The 11,164-nt window shown below is 37.0% G+C and overlaps 1 protein-coding gene across 1 annotated transcript; it reads left to right on the top strand.

Moving 5' to 3' along the window:
* The first annotated feature begins 169 nt into the window (after positions 1-169).
* LOC105287015 (kinesin-like protein KIF20B) lies at positions 170-9,428 on the top strand. The gene is made up of 9 exons (XM_026969577.1): positions 170-488; positions 912-1,416; positions 1,566-2,184; positions 2,273-5,603; positions 6,928-7,048; positions 7,345-7,552; positions 7,661-7,768; positions 8,511-8,673; positions 9,294-9,428. Exons 1-8 carry the CDS (start codon positions 486-488, stop codon positions 8,635-8,637), a joined length of 5,022 nt encoding a protein of 1,673 aa, XP_026825378.1. The 5' UTR covers positions 170-485; the 3' UTR covers positions 8,638-8,673; positions 9,294-9,428.
* The last annotated feature ends 1,736 nt before the right edge of the window (positions 9,429-11,164 follow it).

The raw sequence follows: 11,164 nt of genomic DNA, 5'->3' as shown, positions 1-11,164 counted from the left end.
ACATAAGCGAATCATGTTGGAATACACTTTTCGTAATACATCTGTAAATTATATATTCCTATATGTGAAAAATTTTAAATATAAAGAATTAGGCATAAAAAGGAATAAAAATATAATACTTTCGGTAGCCGCCAACATTGTAGTTTTAGCAATTTTCTGGTAGAGGTCTCTGTGCCAATTCCAAATAACGTGTTCTAATTCGCTTATATCGCTCGTCGACACCGCGATTGAGCCAATCAACGACGCCCAACCACCAATCCAGTGAAAGCATCTTACCAAACGAAAATTCAAGAATCGTGTGACCGTTTGCCGCGTGCGGAATACGTTTCAATGGGAAGTAAATATTGTTCTCGTGTGTTTTTATACGTTGATTTAACGTCGAAAGCGGTTAAAAGGTCGCTCGCTCGCTCGATTTACGTACTTTATATCTAACATAACAGTCTCTTTGTTCACTTCGACGGCAGAAGAAGCTTGATTGATTTAATATGGTATGTCTTTGAACAACTTGTAAACTTGTGTGAAAGCTCAAGTAATGCCCAACTCAAAGTAAAACTACATAATAATTAGTTATTATTTTCGTAGAATGTGAATAACGTTCTTTAGCGTCAGTGATTGTATAATACGTACAGTAAAAATCAAGCTTTTAGTACATTCATTGTAATACTGTATTGTTAGCAACCTCTCAAAATTTTACAGTGCATTCTAGTTTATATATTATTAACTGTATTAATGCATAATTTATATAGTATTAATTGCATGGAATTGAAATTGCAACATTGCATACGATATAGAAATATAATTATTTAATATAGAAATTAATTATTCATGCAGAGATATAATTATCTCTAACATAACATTTCTGTGGACAAAGCATTTTATACTTACAATATATTTTTTTTAAATCAATGTAGACGGAGAATACCTTAGACTCGATCCGTCCATCTGAGAATCCCCAAGAAGACATGTCATATCTATTCGGTAGAGATCCAAGTATTCTGGCCTATGGGCAAAGACCGCATCCCTCAAAAGATACAAAAAAGAATTTGCTTTCACTGTACGAAACAGAAGAAATTGAATCTGTCAATCTGCCGTCTGAAAATTCTGAATCACAAACTTTACAAACCGTTAAAGTATACCTTCGGCTTAAACCATTTCCAAGAAATATAAAATTAACGGAGGAGCAACAAGAGGCATACAAGATCAAGAACACAACAACGTTAGTCACGAGGCTACCAATACTGGATAACAATATGAGTACCATTAAGCAGTCCAAAAGCAACGAGATCATATGCAAAAAGTTCACTTTCTCACAAACATTCGGACCAGAAATCACTCAATTAGAACTGTTTCAGCAAACGGTACAACAACAAATGACCGATTTTTTGATCGGACACAATTGTACTATAATGACGTATGGTAAGCAATATTCTAAATAATTTTATAATTTTAATAATTTGTTACAACGTTCTAATTTATAAACCGTTTGTCATAAATGAAGATATGCGAGTGCTTAATAGCTTAATACACTAACAGTAACTAATGCACCAGTACCTTAATTTCTGCAGGCACTACAAATTCAGGAAAATCGTACACACTGCAAGGGACCACCACGTCACCCGGACTCATTCCGCGCGCATTAGAATTCGTGTTCGACAACGTTGCGACGAAGCCACATCCATTTTACAAACCTTTACATCATTGCGACGTAATCAGTTTAAATGCACTGGAACGGGCACAGGAACTTGAGGCAAAAACGAAACTGCTAACGTTCGGTGCGGTGGACAAGCATCAGTACTTGAATTCCTACAAGCAGATGCAGAAATTGCTGCAGGAGGAATCGATTCGGCCCAGTCAGTGTCACGACGCCTATTATTCAATCTGGGTGTCGTTCGCTGAAATTTATAATGAAGTCATATACGATTTGTTGTCGAATGAATGCCAGAAGAGAAGAGTGCCCCTGAAATTGGGCACGGACTCCAATGGCCGGGCATTCATCAAAGGCCTGAAAACGGTCTATGTTAATTCAGCGGCGGAAGCCTATCAGGTGTTAATGGCGGGGCAATATAATCTCAAGGTAGCTGCGACTGCCTTAAACGCAAAAAGTTCCAGGTCCCACTGTATATTTACGATTACGTTATTAAAATATTACGATGAAAACGTACCCGATGCCACTGAAGTAAGCACGTGAGTATCCTGCATATATATATAAAGAGATAAAATTAAGGCTTATCGAGATGCTTTTATCAAATTACTAATTAGATACATCACGCAGGTTCTCCTTCTGTGATTTGGCTGGTTCGGAGCGCTTGAAGAAGACGTTGAACATTGGGGATAGACTAAGAGAAGCACAAAACATCAACACGAGTCTGCTAGTATTGGGCAGATGCTTGAAATCTATTCACGAGGGACAGTTAACCAGAACGAAGACTGATGCCATCGCACCATTCAGAGAATCCAAATTGACCAGATTATTTCAACGGGCGCTGTCGGGCAAGGAGCACCTAGCTTTAATAGTTAACATCAATCCCCTGCCGAATCTCTATATAGAAACTCAAAACGTCCTCAATTTTGCTGCCATCGCGAAGAGGATTGTCATCGAGAAGAAGAAGGAGACGCGGAAAAAATTAAAATCGAGATTCTCGCAAATAGTCACGCAGAGTATACAGACGGTGACCGATTGGGATGCCACGGAGTTGGAGAGCGTGGACTCGCAGAATATAGATATCGTGGAAAGTACTTCGGAGTATATCACTTCGGAGGAATACATGGATCTGACGAACGAGAACGAGAGATTGAAGAAGGAGGTTGCCATCTTGAAGAATTCAGCTCTGATTCGAGACTTCCAGAGTCGACAGGAAATGGCGGACAAGTACGTCGTGATGATACAGGACCTCGAGGTCGATTGGAAGCAGCGTATTAATGACATGGAAAGCCAACACGAGGACGCTCTCGACTGGACCGTGAATCAAGTCAAGGACTTTTATGAGAAGAAGCTAAATGAGATGCATAGGAAGAAGAGGAAGCGCAATGATCGCAGTAATGAGCAGAGCGAGGAGGAGAGCGATCTTGATTCGACCCTTGAAAACTTGAACAGGAAGTATCAACAGATAAGAGAAAAAAATGAAAGCTTGGCAAAAAGTTTGATTGAATTAAAAGTAACAAAGGAGACGCTAATCGTGGAAAAGAATAAAGCTTGTTTCGAGTTAGGCTTATTAAAGGAGGATCTAAAGGTAGCGAAAAACCTTTTAGAGGCTGCTCAGAAAGATATTTGTCTCGATAAAGACGGTAAAGCTTACATGGAGGAAATGACATTGCAGTTGCGCACCAAGGACGAGCAGATTAAAAACCTCAAAGAGATCCTCAATGAGGCGAAAGACGAATACATTACTATCACGTCTGATTTAAGGAAGAAAGAACTCTGTATTGACGAGCAAGCAAAGATCATAATGGAGGATGAAGAAAAAATTGACGATTTCGAATCGCAACTGGAACAGCTTAATTTCTGTTTGACGGAAAGAACCAAAATCACGGAGATTCTGGAGGAGAAATTAGAACAGCAAACTGAATACGTGTTCGACGCCGAGGGGAGAATGTTACAGATGCAAGGAGAAATTGAGCGATTGAAAAGTGAAAACTTGGCATTACTGAAATCTTACGAGACAGCAGCTTCGAGAACGTCTACGCAGAGCGAGTATCAAGAGATTATTATAAAGGAAGAATTGATCGAGGAATCGGAAGATACGAATAACACGAAGGAGAACGGAATTATCAATACAGAAGGTCACTCTTCACAAACACAACTAGCTGATGATGTAAATAGCGTCTCAAACGTCCGTTTGAACTCTCCAGATCTAAGAACACAGGGGCCTCTAGAAGAAGATCCTGAATCGCACTTACAGCTCGGCACTAACAATGAACCCTCAAAATTAATGGTGGATACAGGTTGTCAAGTGGATGTAACATATGATGAGAAGTATGATCCTAATAATCCCGAGAAAAATGTTTGCAAGAGCACTCAGACTACTGTGACGGCGGAAGACGTACAGGCTGTTTGCAACAAGGCGCCCGCAAAAGAAGCAACTGTCCAGACTGACGAGACAGTAGACGAGGTGAAATTGCAGCTGAAAGAACTGACTGCGCGACACGATGACATTCAAGCGCGATACGAGCAAGAGTGCTCGAGGGTTGAGAAACTGGCGGAAGAGTTACGCGGTATGGAAAAGACGGTAGGGGCTTTGAGAGAAGAAAATCACTCGACTAAAACTATCATGGACGAATGTAGGCATTCCAAGGAAACACTTGAGGAACGATTGTCAATTGCCACAGAGGAGAAACGAGAAATGGAAGAAGCCCTCCAAAGCTCCAACGTGCATATGGAGCAAAAGATTGCAGACTATAAACGTCAAATTGACCAATTAGAAAAGAACCTTTCAACTGCACAGGATAATGCTCAACGATATTTGAAGAATTTGGAAGCAAATCAAAAGGAATTCGATAATTTTATATTAAAGTGTAAGCGAGAGAAAGAAGAAAATGTTTGCAAATCAGAGATAAAGGAAGTTCCGCTAAAGAATACTAGCGACGAGAGCGTAAAACAGGTTGATGAACGAGCGGAACGAGTGTTGGAATTGGAAAAAAATCTCGAAACTATAACAAAGTTGAGGGATGATATCCTGCTCCTAAACGAGAACTTGGAAAGATGTCAACTGGAAAAGGATTGTATACAAACGATACTCGATAAGAATGAGAAGAAATTGCTGCAACTTGAGAATAAACTGCAAGTGGCGGTCACCAAGGAACAAGAGAAGGACACGGAAATCGCGACTTTGCAGAAAGAATTGAAAGGTATCATACAGAGAACCGAAGATGCTGAAAGCGCGATGAAAGTAGAACTGAAAGTTACTACCGACAACCTGATGCACGCAAAGGATACGCTCTTCCAAAAGGAGCAACACATAAAAGAACTAAAAATCCACTTAGAGAATTTTGAGCGAAGTGCAAAGCTGTTTCACCTGCTTGAGACAAATGCGAAGGAACGGCAGATTGAAAATGAGAGGCTACGAAACTTGAACGAGGAGCTGAGAACCATTTTGACGCAGAAGGAGCGTGAAATGGACGCGTTCATGAAAAACAGGGACGAGACCGTGACCAAGTACGAAAGTTTGGTGAAAAATCAGCAAGAGGAATTGGACAGAGAGAAGAGGGAGGTGATGAGATACCAAGAATTGTTCCGTAGACAGCTTACGCCTACACCGAGCAAAGATGAGTACAAGAAATTACAAAATCGCATGGAGACACTCCAGGACAGGCTGCAGAGGTACGAGAGTAGCGCGAAAGCTAAGGATGACGATATTATGTCGGAGGATGACAATTCGGCACGTTATCCGAAACGACGTGGGAGAAGAGCCTTGACGGCTAAGCAGGAAGACGCACCGGAGATTATCGAATTATCTGGATCCGAGACGAAGCGCAGCACCAGGCGCAACGCCCTGCCACCTCCGGAATCGTCGGAATCGACGGAGACAAAACGTACAACACGCAGGAAGAAGCTGTTCGTCGCGGATACCTCGTTCACGGATATTGAACCTTCCGAGAATGTACCCGCGGCATCTACGTCCACCCGAAATTTGAGGACTAGAAGGAAATAAAGATAATAAAGCATCTAAATACAAATGGAAGATATAAAATACATTATTGTAATTTCTTGTACATGTTTGAGCTCCGCTAAGAGCCAATGGAAATGGAGTAGAGTACAAATGAAATAGAGAGCACACGTGGAACTTGTGTGATATTTGATTAAATCGATAAAGAAGTACCATCTACTAATGTACCGATTACGTGCTCTTGGAATCAATTTATTTTCCTTTTTTTTCTCCGTTTTTAATATTACGACATATTGTATATCTTAAACATATGACACTAGATTATTATTTTATATACATACACAAGATAGCCCATATTTTATCCACTTTGAAAAGTGGCTATAATTATCCGTTTGTGAGAGATGACTTTCTGTACTGTGATGCTATAATCATTATAGCTATAATCTTCATATTAATTAAAAAGTCCATTAAAACACGATTTAAGTAGAGAAATAATCTCTACTTAGATTATTTCTCTACTTAAATCGTGTTTTAATGGACTTTTTAATTAATATGAAGATTATAGCTATAATGATTATAGCATCACAGTACAGAAAGTCATCTCTCACAAACGGATAATTATAGCCACTAATAATATTCTATTTCTTAATGAAAATACATTTTGTACGCTCGTGCATATTTCTTTTTTTAGAATGTAAATAAAATTCTTAAACTATAATGAGAATAATGATAATTACTACTACTAGAATAATAATAATAATTTTAATAATTCTAAATTATATATATATATATATATAGATTAGATGTAGAAGAATTATATGTGTTCTTGTCGCACGGTATTAAATTTAAGATTGTGGCTACGAAATAAACTTTTTTCAATTATTATAATCACTATTATCTTTATATTTATTATTATTCCTGCAAAATCCGTTAGATCTTTAGTTCCTTTATGTATTCCTTTCCTTTTGGAAAGCGTCTTTTTCATGCGTCATTTCATTGATTTTTCTTCATCCATGTCATTCGGTGATTATATTTAACATTTTAAATCTATAAGAATAAGAACAGGATATATGAAAGAAAAGTTTTGAAATACGCGGGCAAGGAACATCTGCTGCGGACGTATGGCGCGCCCTCATGGTCGCAGGCACGAAACTAGCGGGTCGATTTTCTGCACATCAACAGATATCAGCGGTGCTGTCAGCAGTCTCAGCTGACAAACAAAAGGATAATAATAATACAGCATCGAAAATGGTAATGTACAATTTTTCAATGCAGTTCACGTCGCGTCGTACGCGTCTCTAATTGCGCCATATGTATCTTTCAGTCGTTCAGCGAGAAAATAGCCTCGATCATGCAAAGGCCTGGACAGGATCCTGTTGCCAAGGATGATGTGCCTTGGTGGATGAAGTATGCAGGTCGTGGACTCGGCACCGTAGGCAGCATGAGTAAGTTCTCAACTAGGATATCGCATTTATTTTACGTCATTCGCCCTTTTCCTACATAATGTTTCTATATTGTGAAATATACTCTAATTTATTTAAATATTTAATTCAGGACAAAAAAGAATGTATTATATTTTTAGCCTAGTTTATTTCTGGCACACTGCTCATCCTTTGACTTTCTTAATTTTCCATCGAGCGCGCGTAGGTTTCTACAGTGCCAAATACAGAGAAATCAGCTTTCCTCCAAGTTATTTTTTTGTTAAACAAAGAAATTTATAAGGATTATATCCCATTCACAGTTGCAATCTTCCTCGGAGCTTGGAATTGCGTGTCGATACTTTGGGTTCAGGTTGACTGCTTAATCAGCGGTATGTGGCAGATGATAGCTGGTTTCATAGTTATAATGATCGAAGCACCCTGCTGCTGCTTGTTCATCGACTTTGTACAGAATTTAAGTGATTGGGTGGAGAAGAAGCCATATTGGAATAGAGCACTCGCTTATTGTGTGTAAGTACTTGGTGTTCCTTGCATAATCTATAAACCGTATAAAAGTTAAGGTATAAATTATTAATAAAATTAATTAAACTGGGCCTCCGCAACATTTATTGATTTTAGATTAGCATTGCCAGCAATCTTTGTGTGCCCAGTAATGAGCAGCATATTCGGCAGTGGCTTAATATTTACGACGGGTATAATATATGGATTGATGTCTCTTGGCAAAAAGTAAGTCCTAGAATTTTTCTTAAATTTTTACCCATTGCATATAATCTTATATACATATATATAAATTAATAATTGAACTATCAATGGAAAAGCATATCTGAGTTATTACTAATTGTGCCATCAGAAAATACAGGAGAAATTCATTCACGATTTAAATAAAAAGTAAATTTAAATTAAATAAAATACGCATTATAAACAGATTTACAGAATATACATTAACAACTTTTTTCTGTTTTTATCGATATGTTATTACAGATAAGAATCTTATCAATATTAATCCATCTTACATATATTTCATAATTCCTGGGCAATTTTCATAATTACTCTACTTTCTATGATTAATTTAAGAATTGCAAACGCGTTACGTTTAATTTATACAAAATCAGACAATATGCTTTCTCATATATCTTTTAATGCATATCTTTTTTTGCTTTGGGGTGGAAGGGCTAGTGTTTTGTATTATGTTTGTCCCTGTGTTTTAATGCTATTTTGCTTCGATTTGGTGGGAGAGTATTTTACAAAGATAAATTTTCAAGGGTTGCTTATAACATAAACGATTGTGCAGGACGATAAAAAAAAATCGTTTCGAGCCTTAGGAACATTTGAAAGAAATGTTTGTGTTAAATGAAGGAAAAGCACGGTTTCCGGACCAAAACGGCTTATCGTAATTTTAACTTTATAACTGTTGACTGTGTTTTATATAATTTACGTGTGTGTACTAATTTATAATATAAAATAACAGAGGATCCAGGCCCGACCCGGCAGGAATGACGTCGTCGGGCGTGGGTTCCCCACAGGGTACAGTGCCTCCTACTACAGATCACCATACTACTCTCATGGAGGATCCTGACGTCTGGAGGCCTACATAAATCATCAAACATTCATTGCACCACTTCACTAATCAGGCAATAATATACATTTAATGTTATTGCAATCTAAACCTTCGCAACGCTTTATTTTTATTCACTTCTTGGCACAACAATACTTATCTATTAGTATGCTACATCCATCCGATCAATGAGCATACAGCTATTTGGATTATGTTGTATGCATCGCAGTGCACATCTTTCTACCTTTAATTATATTTCACAATTAATTTTTCATAATTATGCTGACTGATTTTGATATCGAAAAATCCGCATCTTCACATTTGTTAACTATGTTTAATTAATAATACTGTTGCTTGTCTTTACAACGCTAAATGCGTATTAACATTATCATTCTTATCATTTATCATTTATTTAATATGTTCTTATTATTATTTAATACCTATGTTCGTCTACATTTTGCCGTAGCAACGTTGAATAATGTATGTTATTAATTTGCATGCTTAGTGCATGATTTCGATGTTGGAATCTTGCGTCATTAACGTACAATTTTTGATGATCAATATCATTCCAGGATTTTACAATGGCAAAAAGATACATAGAAAATATCAAAATAGTAAAAACTTCTGGATGATATTATTGATTGAGAAAAAGACTCGGATATTCCCGAGAAAATTGTAATGTCACCTGTATTTTAGGGCACCTTTTGGCGAAATGCGAACCACAGCAATGAATACAGAGCCGTCATCAAGCATGCGGTCCACACTAGTTGAGAATACTCAGCCAATTGGTCTCAGCAGTACCCCAAGTAGTATTGTTTGATGGTTAGACGTTAATTGCAGCCGAGCAGCAAGCTGATATCTTGTATAAATAATTGTGAGAGTGATAATCCGTTCAAGTGATCAATAGCTAAGCCCACTAACGTGCTTCGTCTTATTTTAATTATGATATTAATGCATATCATGATTTGAATGTTCAAATAGTAACTTTACAGGACACATACAGAATCTTTGGGACAATTATGGGTCTTACAATCTATAGCATTTAAACGTATTATAATCTAGGGAGAAATTCTGATTCGTAAGATCCCGAGTTCCTCGCTGCGGCCGTCATTAATTAATGACGGAGCGACACTGTCGTAAGCAGAAAGTCGCGCAAATCTTTTCCCTGCGTCATATCCTCAGAAATAAATAAGTTTTTCCACGTGTCGTCACTTTAATGGAATTACTAAAATAACATAAACATCTTAAGCGAATTGATGAAACTTTTATAAATACAAGAAAAACGATTTACGTGGATTTCTTGCTATTGACGTCACGGATGCAACGAGGAATCTTAATGAGCTTACTCTAGGCTTTGCTTCCACATGTTGAAATTGATCGACAAGAATTGTATTTATTTGTTATACACTATGTTTGTGTCAAATATGTGCGTAATATGGAATGGGATGTATTCTGTTACGAAGGCAGTATGAAAGAATATGTTATTTTATTTAAAATAATGCCAAAGTCAAAGACTGTCATAGAAAATGATGTTATTCCTGGGTCGACTTACGCATAGGCCCACCTGTCCACTATATGTCATGAGACATATAGTAAGACATTAGCAAGTGAAATAATAGCAAAATCATAAATAATTGCAACTTGTTTTAACGTAAATGTCAAAGTGCTTCGTTTTGGAGAATGTTATTTTATTACAGATTAGTTAAGTAGGTATCTGCGAGGAAGCGAATTCAATAATATAATTACCGCGATTACTTGCATGCTGATTTTTATTTAGACAGATTGGTCTTGGATGTCGTAAGAAGGGCAAGAATCATAACGCATTAGTTTTATTCTTTATGTTCCGTGTTATGACTAAACAAATAAATTCTTCTCTGCCTCTGAATAAAATGTACACGCGTAACATTTATATATTTTAAAATGGCATTTGTTTCATACATCTGTGCGTCGCACGGATAAGGTAGCTGCTCTACTACTAGGCGCGATAATAGAGAGATAAGACAAACAGATTTAATGACGTTTGCAAGTGGCACAGTCTTATGTATATCAAAATTTTTTAGAGCAAGTATTTCGTATGTACAGGATGTCCCACTTCCATCTGCATTAAGTTTTAATAAGTTCTTCATTATTTTTAAAATATACGAACGCGCGAAAAAAAAGACAGGTTTTAAGGAAAAAACTTCATATCAGCGCTCAAAGAATTCCCGTGAGAAGTGAGATTTTATAATTATTTTTATTATTGAGTGACATCCTGTATATAGTATACATATATGTGCGTGTGTATTTTCATAGACGCTTAAGCATAGAATTTCTGAGTAAAGTATCTGTACGGCATATTTAACTGCTTATATATATGAATATTAGTTCAAGATTTGCTCTATTTACATTGCTTTCAAATTGTTGATATTAGATGTGCCAAAAATGCTTTTTAATCATCATTGTTATTCCATTGTTGGTAGTTACATTTTTGTTCGTCATACTTATGCGGATGTCGTGTAAATATTTGTTCTCTGTTCTAGACTTAATTAAATTTTTGCTCCAAATCGTTTTCTTCCGATACATTCCTA

Source organism: Ooceraea biroi, chromosome 5 (genome assembly GCF_003672135.1).
Source record: "Ooceraea biroi isolate clonal line C1 chromosome 5, Obir_v5.4, whole genome shotgun sequence".
NCBI classification, from domain to species: Eukaryota; Metazoa; Arthropoda; class Insecta; order Hymenoptera; family Formicidae; genus Ooceraea; species Ooceraea biroi.
The sequence above is the reverse complement of the archived record's forward strand: the minus strand, read 5'-3'. Positions and strand labels throughout refer to the sequence as shown.

Coding starts and splice junctions, on each gene's coding strand:
- LOC105287015 (XM_026969577.1), top strand. Junction 2,185..2,272: donor GATGCCACTGAAGTAAGCAC/GTGAGTATCCTG, acceptor TACATCACGCAG/GTTCTCCTTCTGTGATTTGG. Junction 7,769..8,510: donor TTGATGTCTCTTGGCAAAAA/GTAAGTCCTAGA, acceptor ATAAAATAACAG/AGGATCCAGGCCCGACCCGG.